General features: G+C 49.1%; 9 protein-coding genes across 9 annotated transcripts; 5 read left to right on the plus strand and 4 right to left on the minus strand.

Annotated features, from left to right (window-relative positions):
- Positions 1-1,181: 1,181 nt before the first annotated feature.
- Positions 1,182-2,506, plus strand: F9C07_2065119 (glycoside hydrolase; the record flags this gene model as incomplete). Its single annotated transcript, XM_041285183.2, has 4 exons — positions 1,182-1,532; positions 1,578-2,163; positions 2,221-2,314; positions 2,374-2,506. The coding sequence occupies 4 exons, from the start codon at positions 1,182-1,184 to the stop codon at positions 2,504-2,506; spliced, it is 1,164 nt and encodes a 387-aa protein (XP_041144189.2).
- A 260-nt stretch (positions 2,507-2,766) lies between these two features.
- Positions 2,767-4,707, minus strand: F9C07_4520 (putative amp dependent CoA ligase; the record flags this gene model as incomplete). The annotated part of the gene is made up of 5 exons (XM_071511228.1): positions 2,767-3,197; positions 3,244-3,368; positions 3,421-3,509; positions 3,561-4,375; positions 4,407-4,707. 5 exons carry the CDS (start codon positions 4,705-4,707, stop codon positions 2,767-2,769), a joined length of 1,761 nt encoding a protein of 586 aa, XP_071364862.1.
- A 1,088-nt stretch (positions 4,708-5,795) lies between these two features.
- F9C07_4521 (acyltransferase 3) lies at positions 5,796-7,139 on the plus strand (the record flags this gene model as incomplete). Its single annotated transcript, XM_041285184.1, has 1 exon — positions 5,796-7,139. One exon carries the CDS (start codon positions 5,796-5,798, stop codon positions 7,137-7,139), a length of 1,344 nt encoding a protein of 447 aa, XP_041144191.1.
- A 76-nt stretch (positions 7,140-7,215) lies between these two features.
- Positions 7,216-8,853, minus strand: F9C07_2281602 (uncharacterized protein). Its single transcript, XM_041290612.2, has 2 exons — positions 8,727-8,853; positions 7,216-8,674 (listed from the first exon to the last, which is right to left on the minus strand). The coding sequence occupies exons 1-2, from the start codon at positions 8,776-8,778 to the stop codon at positions 7,305-7,307; spliced, it is 1,422 nt and encodes a 473-aa protein (XP_041144192.1). The 5' UTR covers positions 8,779-8,853; the 3' UTR covers positions 7,216-7,304.
- Positions 8,854-12,704: 3,851 nt separating this feature from the next.
- On the plus strand, positions 12,705-13,978 carry F9C07_2230417 (epoxide hydrolase; the record flags this gene model as incomplete). The annotated part of the gene is made up of 4 exons (XM_041290608.1): positions 12,705-12,834; positions 12,908-13,506; positions 13,572-13,791; positions 13,866-13,978. The coding sequence occupies 4 exons, from the start codon at positions 12,705-12,707 to the stop codon at positions 13,976-13,978; spliced, it is 1,062 nt and encodes a 353-aa protein (XP_041144193.1).
- A 1,252-nt stretch (positions 13,979-15,230) lies between these two features.
- On the minus strand, positions 15,231-16,181 carry F9C07_4524 (putative facilitator of iron transport 3 precursor; the record flags this gene model as incomplete). The annotated part of the gene is made up of 1 exon (XM_041285189.1): positions 15,231-16,181. The coding sequence occupies one exon, from the start codon at positions 16,179-16,181 to the stop codon at positions 15,231-15,233; it is 951 nt and encodes a 316-aa protein (XP_041144194.1).
- Positions 16,182-16,529: 348 nt separating this feature from the next.
- Positions 16,530-17,340, minus strand: F9C07_2281604 (uncharacterized protein; the record flags this gene model as incomplete). Its single annotated transcript, XM_071510515.1, has 2 exons — positions 16,530-16,899; positions 17,238-17,340. The coding sequence occupies 2 exons, from the start codon at positions 17,338-17,340 to the stop codon at positions 16,721-16,723; spliced, it is 282 nt and encodes a 93-aa protein (XP_071364863.1). The 3' UTR covers positions 16,530-16,720.
- A 3,138-nt stretch (positions 17,341-20,478) lies between these two features.
- Positions 20,479-22,737, plus strand: F9C07_2201574 (uncharacterized protein; the record flags this gene model as incomplete). Its single annotated transcript, XM_071509519.1, has 5 exons — positions 20,479-20,969; positions 21,001-21,373; positions 22,121-22,238; positions 22,396-22,577; positions 22,693-22,737. 5 exons carry the CDS (start codon positions 20,479-20,481, stop codon positions 22,735-22,737), a joined length of 1,209 nt encoding a protein of 402 aa, XP_071364864.1.
- A 748-nt stretch (positions 22,738-23,485) lies between these two features.
- Positions 23,486-26,575, plus strand: F9C07_1379324 (uncharacterized protein). The gene is made up of 6 exons (XM_071508036.1): positions 23,486-23,634; positions 23,707-24,176; positions 24,228-24,282; positions 24,342-25,176; positions 25,224-25,306; positions 25,356-26,575. Exons 2-6 carry the CDS (start codon positions 24,086-24,088, stop codon positions 26,317-26,319), a joined length of 2,028 nt encoding a protein of 675 aa, XP_071364865.1. The 5' UTR covers positions 23,486-23,634; positions 23,707-24,085; the 3' UTR covers positions 26,320-26,575.
- Positions 26,576-26,822: the final 247 nt, after the last annotated feature.

A 26,822-nucleotide genomic window follows, 5' to 3' on the forward strand; every position in this document is an offset into this window, starting at 1 on the left:
TCCAGACGCCTCCATAAGAAGGGAGCCCGATAACAAGCCTGTCGCTGCGTGTCTCATGCGGAGAAAGAGGGCGTTAACACACGAAGGTGTGGGCCTATTGCCAAGGGTACATTCTTATTGTACATGCCTAACGAGTCGCCGTTTCGTGCAACCAAATAATGACACACATATTCCATCCTCTCTTTCTTTGTCTGGGACTATCAACGACCGGGTCAGTCACTTTGTTACACGATCGGTCCTGTAATCTCTTTGACTCCACGTGTATGGATCATTTGACTGTTGGAATATAAGTGTGGACGGTACCTATCCTAGCCATAAGACGCTAGAGATCCAATGATCTGCGGTGCTGAAACGCCGTATATGGATTAAACACGATGCTAACCGCCTAGTCAACAGTCTCATTAGTATAGATTGTTATTCATGTTAATACGAAGGGTCATTGGCTCGATAACGATGCGAGATACTCGTGCCTTCAGCTAGTTTAAATATTTCAGCCAAACAGATCCCTTCGCTTGTGTCCTACCGCACCAACTGGACGCTCATAGGGCCTCATCAGCAGCCCGAAGTGAAGGGATGGCAGTATATGTCTTGTAGTACAGAATATGTTCTGCCTGCGGGGTTTATAGATAAAGCTCATAAAAGGTATATCAGTCGCTGTCTCCCCCAAACCTGAGATTGCCTCCTCAAGGCCCTCTGAAAGTCTGCGACTTCGAGGGAAATATTCACTTCTTACGTTCTTTTGCAAGGACCCTGTTTGGTCATGTCGCTCCTTCTACAATGTTTGATTACTTTTCTCGTACTCCAGGGAGTTCTAGAGGTTGCTGGCAACCCCATTAAACATAACATCCACGAGAAAGCCCTGCGTCGTCGACTTAGCTTTGGTCATTCTGTCGGGCGCAGTGTGGCTGAGTGTGGTGCAGACGCTGCTGTACCAGGTGCTACTTGCCCTGACAATGCCTGTTGTTCGTACGTCAAGCATTCTTCCTTGTCATGCATATGAGTAACTCCAGGACCACAGCAAATGGGGCTTTTGCGGCACGAGTAGTGAGTACTGTGGTACTGGATGCCAATCAAACTGTGCCCTACCAAAGGACACGTCAGGTCATCAACCGGATACTTCTCAGCAAGGCCAACCGCAAACCACCCAAGTCCCTGCTCCATCAAGTAAAGGACCATGCAGAATGTCAAGCTCCCCGCTAATTTCCCAGCCAACTACTCACCCGACACCCGTGCCCAGTACTCCATCAAGTACTCCCCCTATCGCTCAAATAACACCGGGCAACCCAGGAGACAGTACTGGTAAGGTTATCGCGGGTTACTGGCAGGGATGGAACATGGGCAAGCCCTGTGCTACCATGAAGCCGGAGGAAATCCCCGTGGAATCACTCACGCATCTCATCTTTTCATTTAGATTCCTCGCCCCGAATACCTATAAAGTACTACCCATGCCAGATACCGAAGAAGGCTTGTTCAGGCAGGTCACGAATGTCAAAAAGAAGAATTCGAATTTGAAGGTCCTTGTTGCTCTTGGGGTAAGATTCCCTTCAACTCCATGCTCCTTGCTGACCGTCCTTTAGGGATGGACACATACTGACCCCGGGCCATACCGCGAGGTATTTACTACCATGGTATCCTCGTCCGCCAATCGAAAAATGTTCATCACAAATCTGCTTAGCTTTCTAACTCAATACGGCTTCGACGGTGTTGACATCGATTGGGAATACCCCGGAGCCGAAGAGAGAGGTGGCCGCCCAACCGACAAAGAGAATTTCACCAAGCTTCTGCAGGAGATACGGCAGGAATTCCAAACCAAATATGTACTAACTTTTGCGGCGCCCTTGGCTTCTTATTACTTGCGGAACTACGATCTCAAGCGGGCCTCGGAGATTGTGGACTGGATTAATGTCATGGCGTATGATATCCACGGCACATGGGAGAGCGACAAAAAGGCCGCCGGGCATACGAACTTGACCGATGTCAACAAAGGGGTAGAGAACTATTTACAGGCTGGTGTAGCACCAAATAAACTTGTCTTGGGGACGGCTTTCTACGGTCGCAGCGTAAAATTGGCGAGTGGAGGATGCACACAACCCGGCTGTCCTTTTATAGGACCGGGAGCTGAGGGACAATGCGTCAAGACTGCAGGCTATTTGTCTTACACGGGTATGTGACAATACCTCACTCCCGCATCACATCTCTAACTTGTACTTTCTTGAACAGAGATACAGGATATCATATCTGGCGGTGCAAAACCGGTGTTTGACCAGGCTGGCTCGGTTCAGCATCTAACATGGGGCGGGGACAATTGGGTCTCGTGAGTTATTCCTTTCCTTTAAGGGGATTTCGATTAATGTCCTGGCTATGATACACTAGTTACGACGATCCCCAGACCATCAAGATCAAAGTTGACTATGCTAGGAGAAAGGGATTGCGAGGGCTCATGGCCTGGGCCATAGATATGGACGACGAGCAAAGGAGTATGACCAAAGCTTTGTCGGGTCACTAAAAATCACCCCCTTGTTTATCTATGAAGCCTGTCCGCTGGTTCCTTTTTATTCTTCTTCCTACTATTATCGCTGTGTCCGAATCTTGCATTACTAGATGTGGTATATCCAACATCTAGCCGGATTACATATTTCATGAGTTCATATGAAATCTATCTAACACTTGCCGTAGTGTTTGCTTCTCCGTCGTATCTAGAGTCATCGCTCTACAGTATGTGTATATCGGCCTCTATTTACACACTTCGATAACAGTAGCTACCTGTCATTTCGCCTGAATTCCCGCCCAGTCAAATGGCCGCTCGCCGATGTCCGGTTCCTGAGTCGAAAGGTCATGCACCTGGACGCGATCGCTCTTTAGTTCTTCTTGATTGAAGAAGATATCTCGGATCCTTCGCTTAATGAATTTTCCAGACAGCGTCATTGGTAATTCCTGGTTCTTTCTGACCAGCCGCAGGACCGTGGGTAACTTGTATGCATTCATCTGTCTCTCGACCGCCAACCACCTGCGCATTGCGGAGAGTTCCAGACTATTACCTTCGGGAGTATCATCATTTATAACCACAAGCGCAGCGACGAGCTGGCCGGCAGAGGTATCCTGGATGCCGAGTACGATGGCCTCTGATATAAATGGATGTTTAGCCAGCTCGCTTTCGACCTCCGGTGCGAGGATCTTCCACCCGCAAAATCGAATGACTACAATAGTCAGTTCCGGGACGACTCTTAGTAGAGCGTTACTTACTGTCCTGAGACGACCGACCAAAGATATAAACCAACTCCCCTTCTAGCTTACCCATGTCCCCGGTTTTCCAATATCCCTCGGCATCAAAAATCCCGTTCATTACAGTTGGGTCCTCCGCTATATACCTTCAATGCATCATGTCAGTCTTTTGAAGTATGTAAGGATCGAATCTCTCACCTTTTAAATCTCGCAGGGGATTTGATACATATTTCACCTGCTTCATTAAGCTTTAGATGCACATGGCGACGGACCCGACCACAGCAGTCCTAGTTCTCAGTGTCAGCCAACAGACTGCAGAGTAATCGTCTAAGGCCTACCATAGGGAGATCCACGCCCGAGTCCCAGTCAGCAGCAACGACGAACGCCAACACCTCAGACATCCCATATGCTACCATCAAGGGCTTACCACCCCGCAGCTCCATCCACTCACTCCTCAATTCCGGGGTCACCCTCGCACCTCCAGAGCAGATCAAGCGCATTCCCCTCAGACCTTGAAGAATACGGTCATACCTTCCCGGTGGGCCTTCCTTCCGAACCGCCTCCAACTTCTCTCCGACGGCTTGAAGCCCTGAAGGAACAAGAAACACAGCCGTTAGGCCGTCCTCTGGTCCGGCTTTCTTCTCCCACCGTTCCAACAGCCAATCCGGACTAAACACAGAGCTACAGAATTCAAGACACGCACCGGCCAGAATGGTGTGAAACAGGAACAGCCACCCAGCAGCCCAATGGACCGGAGAATAATGCGCCCAGGTGTCACTTGGAGTCAAACCGAACAACCTGATGCTGTCTACATAGGCTGTCTCGGCCCCTCGCCGGGAATGAAGAACTCCCTTTGGGGTACCGGTAGTTCCGGACGTGTAAAGAAGCACGAATCCCTTGTCCGCGTTGATCAGGGGTCCTCCTTCCGGTTGCAATGAGAAGTTAAGAGTAGCCGGCCTAACTGACTCTGTCACGTTGATGTTCAAGGTTGGAAGACCAGTCAGGTCAGAGATGGCTTTGGCTTTGTCCTTTGTGGCCGGCACCGTGATCGTAAGGGCTGCATTGCATAGCCCTAAAAAGTATTTCCCTTCCTCTGGATGGAGCGCCGGTGCTGATGGTTTCACGAAAGTATTAGGATCATGACTCCGTATTACTGGACGGGACTAGCATAATAAATAGCTTACACAGAGGAACAATGACCGCTCCAATGCTGTACAGAGCAAAAGCCAGAACGGCAAATTCATGTCCTGGGCCAACCAGAACTCCCACGAAAACGTCTGTATCCACGCCCTTGAGGCGGTCTTTGACCTGTGAATCAAGAGACTCGAGGATCCGCTCACGTGTGGTCAACACATCGTACAAGAACTGTTCCACAGTAGTTTCGTATCCGTCGGAGAGATCTCGGATGATGGCTTTGGTGGGATGGCTCTTCCATACCTGGAAGAGAAGGGAGAGAAGTGGCTCCCGGGGAACTTGCAGTGACATTTTGGAGACTTTTGAAGATGGGAGAGGGGAGTACCCAAATGAACGGGTTGTTTTTGTTTCACTCAGACTTCATGTGACTGTGGAGAGTTGAATGTAACCCTACGTCTTTAGCGCTTTCAAAATATTATGTTCATATGCATGAGGATGGATATCAAATATATACCGTATCGGGTAAGGATCACTCATTGGCAGCGCCGCTTTGCCACATCAATGGGACAGACATTCTCCAAGGTAAGTCGATATAACAGTACTCCGTATAGGAGATAATGATTAGAAAGCCATGATCGTGTTGAACTGGCCCTTTAGCATTGGTTGAAGAGATATCAACCGTGAGAAGCAATGCCTGGTATTCCATGGATGTGATTGGCCAGGTGTCTGGAAAGTGGGCCTGATCAAATCCTTCAACAGCGAAGAAATCGAGATCGCAGATCCGCCCAAGAGCCGCAATCCTGGCAGTCTCATATCAATCTGGGGACGGATTGTCGTGGTCCTGCCATTCGGCACTTGCTACTTGGCATTGTTCTTTGGTTATTGTCATTCGGAAGACCCATCGATTGTTCCGCAGGCCTGACCATCACCGATACGAGAAATGTAAGTCAGTGGATACGAAGTATGACAAACCATTGGCTGCAGGGACCACTTAGCCCTAATTTCCCTAAACTAAGAAATTCTAGCAGTGGGCAATCAGGGGCAGTGAAAAGATCAATAAGACCCGTAGTGATGTTAAATTAATCCGAATTAGTCCTGAACTGGTCACTACGGAAATAGTCTGGCGAGAGGACTGGCGATTATTGGTGCCATTACGAGACTAATTCTGCAATATTTGGGGGCCACTGCATAAAAACCCGAGAGTTCAGTTCTAAAAAAAGGAGACTAAACCCAGACTTTCCCCTGGATCCAATTAACGGCTTCTTTCTCAGCCTCACGGCGTGAGATTTAAACCCCTCGCTGGAAATTTGGACCCTGATGAGTCCCTTCTGATCATCATTCACTCGTTTAAATTATGCCCATGTAAGCTGGCTCAGGAATCCTAGTAACTACACCACTCGTTAAGCGCACCGCAAGGGGAACCATTTCCTCTCTCCATCATGGAGCGCACTAAATGGCTGGACGGCCTGCGAGGCATCGCAGCCGCGATCGTGGCATTCGACCACTACTTCATGGGAGAGGTCTGGCACCCATTCGTGTCCTTCTGGGCAGACCCCCCGGAGGGAAATCGCCGCTTCGTTCAACTGCCTCCCATCCGCATTCTCTTTTCCGCTCATGCGATGGTGACGCTGTTCATGGTAATCTCGGGCTATGCGATCTCCATTAATATCCTGAAAGCCCGACCCAGTCAGCAATATTACACGCGGATCTCCTCCGCCGTCCTGCGGAGGCCATTTCGAATTTACTTGCCAGTTCTGGTCATGGCGACGATCAGTCAACTGCTGTTTTTCTTCAATCTCTACAACTGGACCTTCGACGAGGACCTCCTAAAGGGGCTCGAGCCGTGGAAGGCACCGTGGGCCCACATTGAATGGCTCTTCCTCTACATGACCGATAGCTTGAACATCATCGCCTTCGCGTACAACGGAGGGTTCAATGGCCAGCTTTGGACCATGCCAGTCGAATTCCGCGGATCCAACGTCGTCTTCGTCCTCCTGGTCGGCCTAGCCGCCTGGCGGCCCAAACTACGGCTCTGGTTTCTACCTCTACTATCTCTCTATTTCCTCTGGTACGGCCTCTGGGATACCTTCGGCTTCATCTGGGGCCTCTTCCTCGCCGAACGTGCAGCAGCAGCAGCCAACCCAGCAACCGGAAACGGCTCGACCCAAACCACCGCCACCGACGATGAGGAGAAACTGCCCTTCTTCCCATTATCGCGCTCCAACTGGAAATCCCACCTCCTCAACCGCAAGAACTTCACCCTCGCCCGCATCACCACCACCATCTCGTTCCTCCTCGGCTACCACCTCCTCTGCCTAGGAGACGACGGCAAGCTAACCCCAGGTTACCAATGGCTCTCCGTCTTCCACCCGGCCAAATGGCACGACGACTGGCAACTCATCCACTGGTGCTGGAAAGTTGTCGGCTCGGCCCTCCTGGTCTACGCGATCGGCGAATCCCCCCTGCTGCAGCGCCCATTTAATACCAGGCCCGTGCAGTATCTCGGCAAGATCTCCTTCTCGCTGTATCTAGTGCACCAGGCCATCTATCATCTGTTGCGCGATCCGCTCAGGAATTATCTCTGGTTACTGGGAAATGGCACGGCGTATCCGGGGAGTGTGGAGGCGGCAGCGACGGATCCGATGTCGTTTCATGTGGCTTGGTGGGCTTCGGGGATTGTGCTGGGGACGGTGGTGGTTTATGCGGCGCATTATTATACGATTTATGTGGATAATAAGTGTGTGGCGTTGACGAAGAGGATTGAGAAGTGGTTGACTTCTTGAGTTTTGTCTTTGTCTTTCGGGTTTCGGATTTGTATGTGAGGGTTTATATTTAATATATTGATATTTTATTTATGATGTGTTCTGTTTTGCTCATTGGAGTATCGTATTGGAGATGTACAACTACGGACGTTATGTACATCGCTAGGATCAGCGAAGCAACAAAAACTACCATAAAGTAGCCTCTGGCGTAGGCACAGCAACCCCCGACTCAGGCACCGCCGGCGTAGGCGTGGGAACCCTCGCCTCCGCAGCCCCAGTAGGCAGGGACTCCAGATCGCCCACAAGAGGCACCATACTCACAGGCGGAATATACCATTCCCGATCACATTCCGTCCATCTCGGGTCGATCTGGGTCATAACACCCTCCGGGATACCCATCCAGGGCATATAATCATCCCGAATCATAGTACACTTATTCCCACCACGGAACGGACACTGCGAGGCGCCCTGGTACTTCTCCCAGGGGATCAGGGACATCGTATAATTCCCGACTTCATGGGGCTGGAACTCATCGTACTCGAAGGGATACGCGGTTCCGATAGTCGGGTATTTGGCGTTGACGTGGCTGCGATAGGAGGATACGGCCTTGGGATCGACGGAGATAATCACGTCTTCGTATTCGCCGCCGCAGGAACCACCGGGGTGGGCGCGTCGGTTGCTGCGGGCGTAGATGCTTGTGAAGGAGACGTAGATGCTGGGTGAGACGAAGGTGTTGCCGTTTACGATGGCTGTGTTGGGGCCTTCTCCGGTGGCTGTTGCGGGGACGGTGCTTCCGTTCTGCAGACAGAGGTCGCCGTTGGTGGTGGTTACGGGCCAGTAGAAGAGGGTTGCGGTTCCGGGGAGAAAGTGGCAGTTTGTGCAGGGGTCCTGCTCTGTGTAGTTCCTTTTCGTGGATGGACAGCTTCCGGGGGCGATTGGGCTGTTGGTATCGCCTGGGGTTGCGGTTGTGATGGAGGCGTAGTAGGCGTCGCGGAGGCTGGTGTAGGTTTGCCAGATAGGGATGCATTCTTCGGTGTTTAGCGAGCAGCTGGGTGTTGGTGATGGGGATCGATAGACTAGGGTTGTGGTGGTTTCGGTCGCTATAAATGAGCTGCATGGTCCTGTGCCTGGCCAGTATGTGGTCGAGTATTCTCGGGGACCCAGGGCTCGGGGGATCCCGTCACATAGCGTGGTCACTGGGCCTGTGTGGGGGTCGTCCCAGCCTTCGCCCCAGATTTGGGTGTTGCAGGCTCCCGTACTGGTGGTGTAGGTACTGTAGATGGTGGAAGTGGACGTTGCGCCGAGGGATTCTAGGCCGGTGGCGCGTCCGTCGAATTCAACCCATTCGGCGTTGCAGGAGACTGCGGATGCCTCGGGGCCGGTGGTCGGGCCGTAGTAGTAGTTGGTCGATGTTGGCCAGAAAATAGTGGTATCGCATACGCTTAGCCACTGGCTACTTGTTGATGAGGTGGCGCATGCATCGGATGGCGCAGAGATGGGTGTACTACTTGAAATAGTCGGAGTGGGAGTAGAGCCACCATCTTCCCTGGGTATGACTGCGACAGACAGTTAGCACTTCTACGGGATAGAGATAGTGGCAGGACAAACCCGGGTTGGCAGCGACAGCTCCTAGAAAGAGCAAAGCTACCCCGAACAGCATTTTGAACCGTACTTGGGATGACGAAATATAATTGCAAGAACGATGGACAAACGAACGAAGAGTCAATATCGGCACCAGAACTCACTTTATAAACTCAATCGGTGACCGTAAAAGTGGAGAGCCCAGAGACTAAAATCTCAGCTCAGCTTTTCACAGCAATAGTGCACAATCAAATGAATTATCTGAGACATATCACGGAAATCTATTGGTCGTGTTTCGAAAACCCATACATAAATCATGCCAAGGACCCTCTGCAATGACACCCTACTGCAGGTGCGATATATCCAGCTTACAATGATTGGTGCAGATGCAGTCAGATTGAAAATCACAGTGATACGGCAGGAACCTAATTCTGGCCAGAGTCCAGACTGTACGTTTTCCAATAATCTTGTGTCTTGGTCTGTGGGCTAGAATTGCCGAATACGAACCCTCATCGACCGGTTGACGGTTCCTCCAATAAGCGGAGAGGCACCAAGGGTTTTCTCAAACATCTCCACTACTCTACATGCTGGTCGGCATGCAACTCTGTTCAGCTTGACCTTTTTGGTCTGTTGGATCGTATCCGAGTCATGAGATTTGATGCCCCGGCTAACACGGGAAGACAAACCGGATGTCTGGAGATCCAGCTGCGCGAAGGACAATCCCAATGCCAAGAAGGACCCGCCTAGTCCTTATGTTTAGAGTGCTTCTTGTGGCATCGCATGGTCTATTGCTATAGCACAAGGCACGAGGTGTCTATACTGGATTCGATGTCGCTTTAGGTACCGTGTGAACAGGGGCCAGGAACTAGAATAGTAGGACTAAAAACGATTAAGGTTGGACGTGCGAACATTTAATTCGTGTCGTAAAAATGAGCAAGGAGAATCCTTCCGTTCCGTGGACCCATGAATGGGAAGAGCATAACCCACAATACGATATTAAATAGTTAGCAGATCGATTTGAAAGGTAAGGGATGCGCGAAAGAGTGGGGCACTTCGAGCGTAGGACTTATGGTTATTATGAGATGCTGTCCATTGTTGCTATCCATCAGACAGTGTCCATATGAACGAGAATCATGAGTAGTTCCACCCAAAGTAGCTCCTCATTCCCATGGCCAACGTCGTAAAAGATGCACATCCTGATATGGGTGCTGCTGCACTTTGTTTAACAACTGTCATGGCTCGGTATATCTCGCCATCCACAAAATGGACGTTTTGTGGAAAGCAAACAGCTACCAACATGTGCGATTGGATGTAATTTTGTGTCGGAGAGGGATCTGAAAAGATACAGTTAACTCACTGAGAGAGTAGGTTGCATCCTCTTTCGTTTCCCCCCTAGGGGTTATCCGACTTGCTACAAAAGACGTCCGCATAAGCTCTGAGTACGTCTGTGGACTATATAGTACCCTTGTTTAAGCTCGTTAACCTCAGAAGGGATGCTTTGATGGGCAATTCCCTCCTGGAATGGAAGTGTTGTTCTCTATGGAATTCAGCGATCGTGTTTAAAGTGAACTCGACGACCAAGGCCGAAGAAGTAATCTGGCATGCGTTTACCGGTTCCCTGAACCCTGCAGCCCTAGATCCGTAGCCTGGAACATTGCTGTAAAAGAGGAGCAAACATGCAATAGGATGAGGTACGGATGGCTCGACGACACGTAGTATCCCGCCTCTTTCACGAAGATGCGACAATGCAACGATAGGACTGGCCGTGATATGCTCATCCAATATACCACCAGGCTGTTCGCTTTCTCCACCACCCCACATCGTTAGGAACTTTTGCTGGTGAACACTGGAGGTGGTTGATGCATGCAAACGAAACTATCATTAATATTCGATCTAGTGTCAATCACATGTTGGAAGAATAAACACTCTTAAGAATTTATAGTGGCATCCATATTATCTCAAACGCGATGTCTTTGATCAACGTGGGAGCGACGGGAGCGAATTGCAGCTGAGAAGGACACTGTTTCCGAAAGGGACAATATGAAATTTGGGAACGAAGATCTGTACAGAGAGGGGATGTCAGGTTCGTTCGCCCTCTTTGCGCAGTCGTGCGAACGCTACAAGAACGGCACCTGCTCTATGGCCTAATGCCTCAAGATACAGCGCCAAGTTTGTAGATCTCCGGCGAAGGATTGCACCACGACTCCATGCTAAGCCCCGACTCTCTGATGTGGAGAAAGATCGCGATCGGGGATGCTCATGTTAAAGCAGCCTGTGACTAGGTTGAGGCCTTCCCTAGGATAAATCCTTTTCGTGCGAAATTGGGTCGGATATAGAAGCTTCAATTTTGTCACACATATATAGGCGCGACAAGGCTATTCCTTGCCATCGTGCTGCGCCCGGCCTCGGGTCAGTTGCTCTTAATACAGCCAGAAGTATTAGCCTAGAAAATTGGACGGGCATAGGTCGTATTGCCAAGCCTAATGCTTGACTTCGGCCCCATTTCCGGGCAATAGGTCCACTATATCGATCACCTTCATTTGCTGCCAGTACGGAAATGGTGGCTTGGCGAGGCATCGTACACACGACGATCTAAATAGAAAGACACTGGCTCCTCGAATGGCCAGATGACGTAGATGAATGGCTTGGAAGTCATGTATATAAATCCATGGGGCATTTACTATTTCCACTTAGACTTTCAGTCAGGAAATAACACTGTCTTCATTTAGTGAAAGACTCCCCCTGATATACTGGAATAAAAAACCTTGGTTGGTGCCTACTATACCGAAAGCAAAAACAACGCCTGCTATCATTATCTCTTTTGCCGTCGTACCTACAATGTGTTTCCGTTCCTCGAAAGAAATCGACTCCCACAGCCTGCCGTCACGGCCGATCGACCAGCCCAATGAATCACCAGAACAAGATAAGAACACGCCACGGCCGAAGGTTGTGAGAGACGACCGGCCCCTCAAGCTGTCTAATAAGGAGATGAGAAGAAAGACTTGGTCCAGGCCGAACGTACTTGGTGCAGTTACCTTTGGCATGTAAGGGGCTGCTTAGGTTGAATGCTGTTTGACGAGAGCTGAAATGTGATATGGTGGTATATATCAATATGATGCTGGGAGTCCCCCGGACGGGAAAGAAGTGAAAATGGAAGCTTTCTACCAACAGCGGGGTGTGAACATGGGCGATGGACAACGGGCATACCTTTGAGGGCGGCAACTAGGCTTTTGGCATACGCTGTTAGCCGGCAATGATGTTTAGGGACTTTTATCATATAATCTGTGTCATGTGGGCATATTTACCCAAATGCCATGGGTTAAATAAACATCGAGAATGTCATGAGTCATGTCCTGTACATAGTAAAACTAGTGCTTTGGTGCCCCGTTACTTGTTTACCTAAACGGGAGATAGCTGATGTTCTAGGTAGGTTGTCCGAGATAGTGACAAGGATCCTGGTCCGATTGCCGAGGTCTAAAGATGAAGTGCTGCTGCAGGGTCACCGATTTAGAAGGTGGTTAGAACAGCATTGCAGATGGAAACGATAGTACTGAGTAAGACCGTAGATGGTAGTTGAACGTCTTCCGAAAGTCTTGGCCAAATACTATGCTCGATTGCATTCCTTTATCGTATCTCAATGATGTGAAGGCACGGCAGCAGGTAGACATAACTTCCAAAATAGCAGAACTGTACACCAGCAACACATAATTACTGAGGGTAGGAACATCTCTAAGAAATTCTAATAGTAGTTGAGCTGACGCTAACAGGAGTTGAATAAAGTATACATACAATGGATAGGTTTATCAGTGACGTTAACAAGCAAAAGTCCTGAGAGACGGTCTCATGATGACGACCTTGCGGGATATTCAAATTGTAGGCTACGTATAAATTACCTTCACCACTGTCATGGGAATCTGGAAAGACTCTTTCGTTGCCTATCCCGACACCCTAACTCCTATCCTTTTCTACTATTGTCTCATCAAGCATACACTGCATTCTTACAAGATGACTAGCCCAGAAATTCGCGAGTTCACCGTGAAGATTCCCAGGGAACGAGGAGAGCGTCTCAAGCGAAAGCCAAGAGATACGAGATTACCAGGTCAGGAAATCGTGCCCGGAGCTGGAACTCGATACGGTGAGTACATCTTATCTGACTCGTACGACGTGACTCTGGCAGCATGACATAGTAACCGGTCTATCTACTACAGAACCGGAATACAACTGGACGGACGATCTTTATGAGAAATGGACTGATGATTTCGACTGGTACTTTGTACAAGACAAAATCAATGAACCCTCCCATTACATCGGCGAATTTGAAGCCGTTCAGATTCACTTCCGGCATTCCCGCTCCAAGACCGCCAATGCAATCTCCCTTCTCCTTATTCATTGGTGGCCCGCAGTTTTCTACGAGTTCAGTAGGGTTTGGGGCCCTATGTTGCATCCTGTGAATGAGAACGAGCAAGCGCTCCATGTGGTCGTGCCCAGTGTGCCCGGATTCTGCTGCTCCAACTGGCCTCCCAAGGCTGGATGGACGTTACAGGACACTGTGAGACTCTTTGACTCCGTAATGAAGAAGCTCGGTTACAACGAGTATATGGTCCAATGTGGTGGTACGCGACATTTCGTGGGACGCGAGCTCGGGATGCGCTGCACGCCGTCATGCAAGTTGATCCACTTCAACTTCATTCCGAGTGAAATGCCCAATAACGCCAAGAGTTGGACAGAGCGCGAACATGCTATCGCTGAAAGGAAGGAGGACCGGTATGAGAATCACCTCGGTTATGCTGTGTGCATGCGCACTCGAGTTCGTACTTCTCTGTTTTGGGTTGTTGGATATTGATTGACTCGGTACTAACAATGTTGTGGCAGCCCCATACCATTAGAATCGGACTTCATGACAAGATTCTCATCATGCCATCCACGCGATGCTTTTCTGAAAATCTCCCAAACGAGGAATTCGTCGAGTTCACCACGGACTTTTGTTCCAGTTCGCTCAAGGTGCGCTTCGGGTACAGCTCATTCTTAGGGGATACTGAGCACTCGTCGAAGCGCATGGTGGAAATGACGGGAAAGGTGGTATATCATCAAGGTAGCACACCCCCCCCCCCCAACCACCTTTCTATTTATTCCATTACGAATTGGTAAGGTTGATGCGAGGTCTAGAGCATGACAATGGGGGACATTTCGCTGCTTTGGAGTGCCCTGGGGAACTTGTTCAAGATGTCCGGGAGCTGGCAGCTCAAGAATTGGAAGAAGTAGCCTATATTATTGATTAGATGCGGAAAGAGTCGAGTTTTCGGCAGGGTATCTTTAATTACTGATATTGAAAAAGCTGTATCCGTTTCAACGAAGTAGCCAGCTTGAAAATGGCATACTATGTCATGTCTCACTACTATTTATTCCAACTCTTACCAAAGAAACCTACAATCGGGCAATATAACTTCCAGACATGGCAACTAATTCCCCGGTTGACTATCATATGACGTCGCCGTATACCCCAAGGGAACTCTAGCCTGATTCTCGTCTCCTATGAACATCTGCGCATGTATCCCTAGAGTGCGTTTGGCACCACTCATATAAACAACTCCGATGAAGCTTGGGCCCGCACACTGCAGTCTTCATCCAACGCTTAATTACCCTTGCAACGTCGGAGCAAATCGAACAACCCTCTCCCTCCTCACTCTGGTCATACCCTAAGCAAGGCTTACCATCCTTCTCCCTGCACCTTGCTCTATCTTCAAACACTGTCGTTGCCTTCGTCATCCTTCTGATCTCCGTCTTACTCACTACCCTCTACTTGTTAGGGTAGATTCCTTTATCCCGATAGTTTCCTCCACGTAAGTTCCCACCTCACAGATTAAGTTCTCCACTGGCGTCACTAGGGCTCTTATACTAAATCACAACAACAAGTTCCAGTTCTGGCTGTTATATCAGACGATAGAATTCCATGGTCGGATCGTATTATCACCCTGATACGCAGTCATCTACTAAATTAACACCTTGCGGCTAACCCACGCGCGGGGAATGCTTAAACCCTATAGCGCATACATTTTTCCATGTCATTCAATGGTTTGGCCCACGACTTCCTTGTCCATAGATATCAGGTTAATAGAGCTCAGCATCCTGGAAATTGCGCATGACTAGCGGATCAAGTTGTATGAGAGCTTTGGGTTTCAGAGTGAGGGGTTGTCAGTTAGGCGTGGACAAAAGAATATAGAGAGTATAAGAAAAGCTGTTCGCGCAGAGTCTATTGCATTTCCAGTCCCCATGGTGGTAAAGTCATAACTTGAGACACTAGAGTAGCTAATAATGTAATTTTTAGGAACCGAGAAATACTATGTATAGTAAGACAGAAAACGAACTAGAATATTGAGAATAGCCAAAAAAAATATCAAAGTGGATATAATAGTACATCGCTGATGTGAAATGATTTGTGCGCGTGCAAACAACATTAATATCGTATCACACATTATATTGAACAACATCATGTTGAAAAAGCGAGAGTTCCTCAGGGATTGATCCCCTGTATTAGATGAAATTTCCCCGGGGACTATTGGAGCGCGGACCAGCTGGCGGACTTTGGTGAAGAGTCTCACTGACTGCCAGCGATGAAGGTCGCGTCATTGGCTGGCTATACCCTTGCGCACCGGCACCTTGTTGAACCATGGAAGACAAATCCGTACGAGACGGAGACTGAGAAGCGAACATCATAGAGGACCGGTCAAAGTTAACCTCACTTTGTGATTTTGCACCCTCGTTCAATGCCACCAAGGAGTAGTTTGATCCGGCCTCGGCTGCTGCCTTTCTTGCTGCAATCTGGCGCTTCTTTCGTGATGACAGATAGCAGTGAAGGAAACCGTAACCAAAGAAGATAGCCCCCAGTATGCTAAAAGTGATGATGGCGGCTATGTGTCCACGACGATTGTATTCTCGCATTTCAGCACTAGTTGTGGTTGTCGCAGTGGATGTCGAGCTGGTCGTTGTGGCGGCAGTGGATGTGCTCTTTGTGGTGGTCGTTGTCATGCTACTCGTCGATTGGGATGTAGAGGATGTGGTCGAGGTTGAGGAGGTTGTCGAGGTTGTCGAGCTGGTCGAACTAGTCGTGCTAGTCGTGCTCGAGGTGGTTGTCGTCGAGGACTCCGTCGTAGTTGTGGCATCAGTGGTTGTGGGGGCCGTCGTGGTATCAGCCTGCGTGGTGGCCTCTGTTGTTGTTGTTGTTGCTTCTTCAGTCGTGCTGGTAGTGTCTTCTGTGGTGGTTGCAGCATCCTCCGTAGTTGAATCTCGTTTTTCTAAAAGCCACCCACGTTCGTAACGTTTGTTTCTTGGGCCGTTATTGCCCTGCAGTATTGCGGGTGTTGGCCCTGTAACGGGGGCAGTTGTGGTAGAAGGCCATTTCGACGACAGTTCAGCACCAGGCTCAGGGCGAGCAATAGCGCCCGAGAAGACCGTCCCCAGCACAACCAAGGATTGTATTCGCATATTCGTGGTGTTTGCGGTGTTCGGCAAAGGTCGATTAAGGGGGGAGGGAAATGGTCAGAAGGAAGAAAGGTGAAGCGTAGAGCAGACAGTATTTTGCATGGCTCATGGGAGCAAACATGGCAACGCGACTTCAAATACTAGCGACTTAGAGTTGGAACGATCCCAAAAAATTCTTCGTCTAAGGTCGCTGGCGTCGTACGTGCTCAACGACCAACTTTAGGGCTGACAGGTATTTTTATGGCCGGGCGACTCCTGATTGGCTCGGCGACAGAGAGTGGAGCTCAACAGCCACGCGGAAGACGCGGCTTCGGATCCATCCATGGATACTTAATCACTTGTTGTTGTTTCCTTCGAACCACGTTCATATTGCTTGATCAGCTCTGTCATGATCCTGCTATATCTTCCTAGATCCTAGTGTACATGTCACTGCCATCCATGCTTACCCGCACAGTGGCTGCATCTGCTCTCTGCAAGCCACGATATTCCCTTATCTCCGAGAAGGAACATATACTCCACTCTTCGCGGATAAGGAAAAGAATTTAGCCCAAGAACCACAAATGCTGCTTCGCCCCACCGGCAGTCTCCGCTAACAGTTCCTTGCTGGCGAATGCTGTCAATCTCAACAGCCGATCCACTACTAGTGCACCCGGATTCCCCTTGACCGCGTCGTTTGTTTCACCGCAATCTCCAGGCCCGAAATTAAGGTCAATCCACCTGTCTAGTGATGGGGAGGGTAGCTTCTATTGTAAAACTGCGCCTTGCACCTGTTGAAGCTATAATAATAGAAAGACGTCGTGAGGATGTCTCGATATAAATAGTTGCTCTCGCCAGATCTCCGGGTACTCCGCTTAGTAATATTGTTATGTTTACCACATTCCCAGTAAATGGCATATATAGTGGTGATTTGAATAGTTTCTGTTTCTTGCATTTACTGTGAGTCGGAGACGTGCACGGATCGTCATCAGTTCTAAAAGTATTGGATCATTCTGGCGCTAAAGTAGCTTATTGATTCTCGTCCACAGTTCACTACGCAAGCGTTATTCAATACCCTCCAACTGCGGAGCTTACCTCTAATAATAAACACTTGCACTGGCTTCTCTGCATGAACTTCAGATCGACCATCCCATTGCAGTCCATCAGCCTTCTTCATGGTATCCATACGACCCACATTGACGTATATAAATAGTAGCCAAGTCTCATAACGGCCCGGGACCCATTCAAGAAGCGCGGGATAGTTTCTAGAATTTTAAGCTGTGACTTGACAGATGGAACATTTCAACGCCCCACTGATTTGCTGTAATACTGCGCAACTTTGGGTTTAGAAGAGGAAGGGGAAGAGTATGTTCAATGAGTTGGGGAGATTGGGAAACAATTCGGATATGCACCTCTAGACCTGATATTGTCTTTTACTATATAAGCCTAAGTTGTTCGTACAAACTGAAATGATGTGGATAGACATTATAGGGCATCCGCAGGGTGTTCGGCAGTGTGTCTACTTCCTGTAAAGAGACCATTACACATGGCTTCGGCACCTATGCGCAGCACCTCGATTCTTTGTTCTACAGATAGTAGCGCTTTCTGTTCCAAATTCTCTTTTTTTTTTTTTCGAATATCGCAATATTCCAACAACTTCCAAATTACCTTTCAGACAACCATAAGCGGCACTTTTACAAATACTGTTGAGCTGTAAATAAACTGACAGCAACGCATATTGGCAGAGTCCCGACAGAGCTTTGGCTTACATACGGTCATGCACCTATATGGAGCGTGACCAAGTGCCACTCGAGTGCATACTATCATATACCCTATAACAGATGAGACTATTCTACCAAGCCTGCGTAATACCGGTGGTAGACCACCCAACAACCATGTGGCACAACCCCCTCAAGGATATGTCCCACTTGCGGCAACTAGCAACTACCCATTGAACTGCTCTGATTCGCCTTCTTTCCGCTTCGGGACAGTTTTAACATGGCACTCGAAGTGGAATCCCACACTACCAGCTCGTTTACCGCTGAAGGGCGCCCAGCTTCAGCGCAACGCCGGAACATCACCTAATCCATGATGTAGGATCCCGAGAAAGAATCCGCAGCACATATCTCGGACAACATTGCTACCTTCCGCTGGACAAGACACTACAAGTCAGAAACCTGCGCCGCCTCCAAGTCGAACGCACGGTGGCCAGGATATCAGGAGTTCTTCCGAATTCCTCAGAGTCCCCTCCCTGCCCCTTTAACATTTCTGAGTCCCTCCCCTTAGTTGGTCGAACAACCAATGAAGCACAGACGAACCAAAACCTGTACGTACATCAGGAATCCGAACAAGGCCTAAACACCCAAGACGGATCTGCCGTAGTGACCACGACTCCAACAGCGGCTCGTCGACCATTCCATTAGTTAACTAGTTCAAAGGTTTCCAACCGCCGAACCGCAGCTGCCGCCGAGCTGCGCCCTAGTATCCTCATACAGACTATCAATTTCACAACCGGAATATCTCAGCTATTCTAAGATTTGTTGAAAGACATTTACCACGGAAGTATTTTAAGACTAAATTAAGATAAGACACTAGATTTTGAATAGATGGTTTAACTAACTCCCCGGTATCGTAAATTACAGTGTACAACAAGCCCAATTTATATATTTGATACATCTATACGTGATTCGCTGAAACGCAAAGGGTTACCCATTTGCTTTCTTCCATAAAGTTCAATTTCTCAATGCAAGGTACCAGAATCGATATACAGTGGGGATATTCGAGTGTAAAAATGATAAGTTGTATGGGCATACTAGGGCGCGGTCTGGTGGTTGACCACGTTAGTGTGGGATCTAGCCACATAATTCCACATAATTGACCTAGTCATTTTTGCTCCGGGACACCATTTGTTTTGTTGCTCTCTTCGGGGCTTGATGAAGGGTACAAAGGAAAAGGAAGTATTGCGATTTCTTTTCATAAAAACTTTACAATTTTTTGGCTTGTTCAATCCAGCTTATTCCTTCCCTCTTTTCCTTTTTGGGTCGGCCAATGTAACGTCTCTTGGAGGAGTTCCACAGAGAACGGTATCCTGCGATCGCGGGAAGATATCCGGCGTGATTGATATTGGGCTCTGTCGTGGTAGCTTCGCTTTTGGTGTTCTGTTTACCTGCACCAAACGTCTACTAGTTAATCTTTTCCTGTGCTTCGACCTGGTTGTACTAACCATGCTCCTTTAAGCTTCTGATCTAGATAGATAGGTACTGAACGATCAACAGGTAACAAGTTGTTTAAGAACACGTTAACCAGTCCATATTCATACTCTGCTGATAGACCAAGTACTCTTATCGGTGACTTCCACTGCATTCCAGTTTATGACTTATACTATGCCGATCCTGTCAGTGATGTATATATGTAGAAGTGAGTACATAGAGAATAGCTTATGTGAATGGCTTTCGGTTCAAGATATTCCATTAAACCCGCTCTTCCTGACTCTCGTCCTGAACACTAAATTTGGCCCCACCAAAAGGGGTCTCAGCCTCGGGAGAGAAGTTTTTGTTGATACCCACTGTACCAGCTCTGAGGAGGGCTGATACACGCAGGGCTCTCGATATGTCTCGTGTGTAGGTGGAAGCTTCAAGAGGGTCAATACCTGTTAAATGTTATCTTCTATGGACTGGTTTATTCCGGAGAGACCGAAGTCCGTATTAGTAGCGAGTGTTACTGCCTCATCTTCGGTCTTGAACGTCTTAACCACCAAGACGGGACCAAGCACTTCTTCGGTATAAATGCACATACTGTGCCACGTAATATACGTCAGAAAGCTCTAAACACAACGCTGAAGGAGAAAAGCCTTACCTCGTTGTAAATAAATAGCCTTGTTTCAATTGCAGACATACCTTGCGTCATTGGGACAACCGTGGGGAATCTAGCGAAGACCGACAGGGCAGGACAAGAGCAAGCAAGGTCTGGTGCACTTTGTCTGAAGAAATACGGATAACACTATAACACGAAGACTGCAGATTGGAGAGGTTCAGCATTTCTAAAAGGATGTGATACAACTCACCCTGTCGTCCACGTAGGTGGCGCCCCTTGAACTCTTTCCTTCTCGGAGTACACCGTATGTTAGTGGTGATTCAGCAACGAGGAGCCCACGATGCCCGGTGGAGCGCCAAACCCGCCCCACCGCCACTTCCAACCAAGGGTATGTACGACGGCTTGGAACCGGATGAGGCTATTGCTGGGGCTTAGCGGTCCCTGGAACTCGACTATATACTGCGCTCCGGGGACCTGATCTTCTTACCACATACGCGCTTGATAACCCGCAATGGCTACCACAGAGAAAGAGAATGGAAAGCTAGGCAGCGCCAAATGGCTGCAGCCCTACTTGGAATCCCTCAACCCCGAAACAGAATGGGAGGAGATTGTTCGCACTCTGGCAAACTATACGCTCAACGAATTCATTCTTAATATTAGTTACGTCAGCAATTTCATACTCGTCATTCAAGAGCCTCTGGGAAGTGAGGCATTGGTCCATACCGAAAAGGTCTTCGACCGGAAACAGGAAAGATTCGTGGACTCCGTGCGATATTTCACCCCTTGGTTTATCGATGGCCCAAGCTCGGAAAGGGTCAGGAAATCCATATCGAGTTTGAACAACACGCATATGAGGATTGCAAAGCGATTACCAGGGAGGTGGGACCATGACGACGATTTCATTATGCCATGTGTGCAGATGGCCCTATTCGGACACAACATGAAGCAGAGGTTGGGTGTCCCGGTCGATTCACCACATATCCAAGCTGCCTGGCATCGCTGGTGTAAGGAGATTTTTAATCTCTTTCTGAAGGAAAGTCCAAGGCATGGTTGAGTACTCGAATTGGTTCAACCGTCGCTCATTCAAGTCCACGGAAAAAGGCCACTTGGCGTCTGTCGCTTTGATTCAACAATTCTGTGAGCGGTGGTTTCCGAGGCCGCTACATTTTGTTGGATACGAAATCATCATCACATTTTTGCCGGACGAGACTATTGACCGGCACCGCCTTGGGCCGCGCAAGAAATGGCTGGAATTCCCTATCATGCTGATTTTTCGCGTTATGTTCTGGCTACAGGCCGTGCTACCGGATCCCAAAAAACCTTGCTATCCATACATGGATAGTCGATCTGCGAAGCGGGTCACGAAACTGAAAACGACGTTAACAGCTATTCTGAGCATGGTGGCTGTTAGTGCAACGATTTCTGCTTACACGGTTGCGAGTTATGCTTAGCACAACCTCTATGTCTGGCGTTAGCGACGGGTACTGGTGATCGATTTGTCGTTCCATAGTGAAGGGCATAAGCACTCCCTCTCACTGGCTCGTCCAAACCACGAGGCAATTTGTTACTCTAGCACTTTCTCCCTTCAGGATAAACACCTTATCAAGCTAGCCAAGAAATAATGGAAGGGACGTAAAATACGGGGATTCACAGTAGATCAGATTATAATCCTTGATAGCAAGGTTGTTTCTAGACAGTTAGGCCGGTCTGCCCTGTTGTGGCGTGACCCTAGAGGTTTGATGCCAAATGGGTGCTGTGCGGCGTTGGAGGCCGAGGTGTTCCTGTCATCTGATAAGTAACCTGACATCAACCAACAATGCGTGACGCTTGCCTGTCGTTAGTTTACAGGTGCTTTATAGATGTTCTAAAGTCACAAGTCTAGCTGAGCGACACTTGAAAGTTCAGTATGTATCCCCCTGAGGAGTTTACGTACATCCGGTAGCACAGGATCCACGGATGTGGCTATATATCAGACTTTATCCCCGTGCCGGGAGAAGGAGCCCTCGAAATGCCTCGAGCACGCGCAGTAGCCTCGTCCCAATGATCGAGTCATGGGAATTATGGAGCCTGCACCACAAAGATAATCAAAAAAACAAAAACAAAAAATGAACGCATCCCTTGAAGAGGCTGGATAATCTGTTACATGTTGACAGCTACAACTTATCTCCCGAGGGTATGGAGGATACTGTAGGCTGCAGGAGACTTTACCGCTTTTGTCTCGGCTGCTGCAAGTGCCATGGTTGGATGCTCAGCGAAAAGCGGACAGCCTGCGTAAGCGCTAGCTATCAATTCAGCAATGAGCTTCTAGGCGACTATATTTAGAAGATTGCCGGAGATGTCAGCTACACCGCCGCACTCATGAAGTACTAACATTCCAGCTTATGGGAGAACTGCAAATCAAGTAGTTATATATAGAAGCTTGGTATAGGCAGACACCCACGGAGAGTGAATGCAGGCGACATAACTTCCAGAACAACACTGGGAAGACATTGTGAACTCCAGGCTATTTACATGAAACGGCCTTCGATTGAATTGCTGTCCAGCTACTCGTCAGACACAGGGGATGGCCAATACGTGATTCGCATATGCGAGAACCGTTCCCCAGCTAACGTATATGCCGCCATGAACCGGAATCGCACTTTTTCACCCTTCTTGAACGGATAGAAAAAGTGGCCTGGTGCGTCCTCACGGCTAACGAAGTGCCCGTCAAGCTCAGCCAGTATAGTATTTCCAGTCTGAGCCCAGGAACGAATGTGCAAGGCTTCACTGATTCCATCATGGGCAGCCTCCAATAGCTTGATGACTTCCTCACGTCCCTTCGTTTTATTCTTTCCGTCTTCCAGAATCACATCCTCATTGAAAAACCGCAGGGCCGTAGCTCGCTCCGCATTTGCGGTGTTATAAGACTCAATATAAGCCGGGTAGTCCATAATGTCCGCTTGTTCCGCTCCAGGGCGATGTAAGTAAAGGTGTACCGGGCTGTCTAGCATTCACTGTGGATTTCTATATTAGCAGGCGTCGCCAGGGTATGGCAGAGGAGGGTCTCCATACCTGATAGAATGCGAACGCGTTAAGACTTGCTCGGATCCAGCTGAGCAGGAGTTAAATTACATGGTCCTCGGCCTTTATATGTATGAACTAAACCTCGCTTTGGTCCTTTAGCTGTCGGTATGATCGTGAATTCAAGCTGCAAAATGGCCGTCCAATCTCCCTTTCCGGCGCTGCATATGGAGACGTGGCGCTGGCCCCCCCACCGCCTGCCAACGTCCCACGATCCGTAGGTTGTTCTTGCTGCCTCGTGTAGACGGGTGGCGGTGGACTTAGGACCAAGGCATCGTTGATGCCGGTTTGATACTCTAGGCGTCAGGTCTGCCTCATCTAAGAAGCCCCGACCTCTGGCTAGTTGCGGTTTCAATCACCGTGGGGACGCCCCACCTCTGATATTAATGAAGTTCGAGACGATCTTGTCTGTATCTATTGTTGACGGTTTTGCGTGTCATTCATTCGCTTGTCTTCATTCTCCGGTTTTAGTACGTATGGACACCCTATGACCCATCGTCGTGTCTGAGCAAGCTTGGAGCCGTATGGTCTGGTAATCCGATCGGGAATGAGTTGAGGATGAGGCCATGCGGAATCGACGTTGGCTGACTGACCGAAAAGACCGTACATGTGGAGCGCCACAAGTCAGAGTGGACTTTTCTAGCAGAGAAAGGCGCAACAACGGGGACAGCGCACATACTGGGTTCAGAAATGATATTTAAATGCGTCGCGTCTATCAACTCTCTATAAGTTAACACCTACGCGTCGGTCATGGTTCAACAATAACCGTATCCTTATCCCGCTACCAGTAGCGAAACGTATTCCACGCCCACCGTAATGACCAACTCTTACAGAATGCCGTAGGGCTCTATCGGGCGACATAAGTTCCGGTGCCAAAGACCATGTTACGGTTAAGGTTCTCGGAAAGAGTCAGTTCACTTCCCGCTTAGCTAAGCGGAACGTGACCTCACGCGCCAGCCGTAACCGCCCTTCGATCCCCGGCTGGCGCTCGGGGAGGAAGTCAAGTATTTAGGAGTCAGCCGTGCATTTGACTGGCCTCTACCCGGTATTCGATAAGCATGGCCTCCAACTCGGAGAAACCGTTCGCCTGCTCTTGGTGTGACGCCCGCTTCACAAGAAAGGAACATCGGACCAGACATGAGCAAGCGCGTCAGTGGCTTCAATTTATCCTTATTTCAGTCACTTGTTGACAGTAGTTAGATTCCCCTAGGCGACAATTCAAATGTCCGACTTGCCACAAAGTCTTCTTGAGAAAGTAAGACTCTTATTGCGCGGCCATCCCGACATCTTGAGACAGAAAGTTCAACGTATTAGGGACGTGCTTGTACGACATGCGAGGTCGATGCACGACTCAACGCTAGGAGCCGGAATGCAACGGATCGCCAATTGTACTACACTTGTTGATAACAGAGGTTCCAACAAGTCGAGTTCGTCTGTTGAAAATATGGAGGTTGCCGTGGCTCCAGATGTCTACGCAATCAACTGTGATCTCCAACCTTTCGCACGGCATGCTAGGGGACTGTCTCCTCGGCTCCTGGGAAGCAACGAGTCGGAGATTAGCCTTTTGAATGACTTTCTGAGCTTTGACTTATCTGTGGACAGCTTGGAACCTCTATCTGACATTCTTGGGAATGACGTGGTAAGTCCATTCAACGCCGACCAGAAGAGTGTGGACAGCTCCCCGAGTCGAACAATGGGTTTAGTGTACTATCTTGAAGATAGTTGCAATGCCAATATTCCGAGTGACATCGGTCAGTACTACGGGAGTATCTACCAGGACACCCGAAATGCAGAAGATGGGTCACAGGATTCCCGGCCGACGAAATATGCTGCTCAACGGTATCTCCGAGCATTTTTCGATTCCTTTCAAAGGCATATACCACTCTTACACGTACCAACCTACCTGAAACATCAGCCGCCTGAGCCATTGCAACTGGCAGTGTACGCGGTAGGTGCTCTTCATGCGTTTAATCAGGTAGCTGCCCGTGATGCATACCGTGCCGGACATGAGAAACTTTTGAAGGAAGCTTCCACGCTAGCGCCCCTTGAGAGACTGCAGACGCTACTTCTACTCACAATGTTTGCAAGTTGGTCGGACGAGCCAGGTTTACGGGCGGAGAGTATACCTCTCCAAGGGCAACTAGCAGCGGTTAGTATCCTAGCCACAACTGGCATAGAGATGCTTAGAGAATCTAGGAATTGCGCGACTGTCCAAGCGATATTTCGTCAAGCGAGTGTGTCTCTTGGGATGTGTGGGTGTGGCGAGAGTCAATGAAAAGGTCGCCAGTATCCCGACTTTATGAGTCAAAGGCTAATGCCTAAGGGCAGGACAATTCTGAACATCATTTGCTTCCTTGGAATAATGAACGTGTCTCATTTGTCGTCCACCATGTTCCTGCCTCCCGGTTTTGACATTGAGCTTCCGTACTCGGAGGACCTCTGGACCTGCAACACCCGGGAAACGTGGGAACGGCTCTTCAGTACAGCACCGCGACCGCAGTCTTTTACGGCTGCCTTCCACAATCTGACGTCATTGTCCGGTTCTATCCTGCAGAATGACTCAGGCCTGGCCCACCTTGTTTTGATGATTGCCCTACATAGCCATGTTAAATCTTGCAGAACTCTTGCAGCCTCGCTCCCGCAATCTCTCAGTCAAGAGATGACCGAGACGAGTATATCCTCGCTAAACCACTGGCTGCTTTCTTTAGCGGAGTCAGGAATCTTGCGCTCTCGGCAGCACGTGTGTGCGGACTGTTCCCTCGCTGCGTCGGCGTTGATCTTGTGGAAAGCTACTATGATCCAACTCCGCGCTGATCCAGCATCAGTGAGGGATGTTCAGGACGCCATCTTAGGGCTGTCTATGGGTCATAAAGCAGTCCCGCAACTGAGTCCTTCTTATAAGCCTTACAGCGTAGCGCCAGCGATGAGCCACGCCGTTTCGTTTATTCAGGGGCCCATTGTCCGCGGGGTTCAGTTTCTACAGGCGACCTCTTGTGCCAGCATCAGTATATATAATGGCTTACTGGGATTTCACGGTCTTATTCTGCTCGTCAGATGGTTATTCAGTCTGGAAGCCTCCGATGAGCAAATCAATGAGCAGGCCTTACACCCTGACGAGTGGTTGTTGCTCCGAGATATTCGGGTACTGATCACTGAGTCCGATCTACCGTCGCTAGAAGGTCTCCCACTGAGCGCTGCCTGTGCGCGGATTTGGGCGGAAACCCTGCATTCTGACCGTCAGATTTGGGGAGTAAGGAAGATATTGCATATGTATCTTCAGAAGTTAATTTAACTGAATGCCTGCCTTCCAAGTCCGAGGCACTATCCTCCAACCTATACTTGCGCTTGCACCTAAGCATTACTGGAGCGCTCTGCATCTATCTAGATTCAAATGCTTTGAGACCTCCTCTCTAGCGGCCGGAGTGTGATCGCTTGGTATTATGGCGACTCGCGCAGAATACGGGACACATCTGACACATTGTACAGACGGACGGATATGGTAACCTCTCAGCTGGGTACGATGATTCGACGGGTCGGGCAGTTAGGAAGATCACCAGCAATCAGCCCATACGCTTCGTGAGATTTTTAAATTAGCAGTAGGGTTGGACCATTATGACTAATGCCATAGCGACTCCATAGAAAGTAGCCTAATGCTAGCGGGGACCTTTGCTTTTACACCCGAAGGATGTCACCTACCGCGTCGAGTGAGTATGGCAGAGTACATTCCTTCAAGGCAAGAAGATTCCCATAGTAATATATGACGTTTGTGTTCACCGTGCTTTCGATGGCGGTCCT

This window comes from Aspergillus flavus, chromosome 3 (genome assembly GCF_009017415.1).
Source record: "Aspergillus flavus chromosome 3, complete sequence".
NCBI classification, from domain to species: Eukaryota; Fungi; Ascomycota; class Eurotiomycetes; order Eurotiales; family Aspergillaceae; genus Aspergillus; species Aspergillus flavus.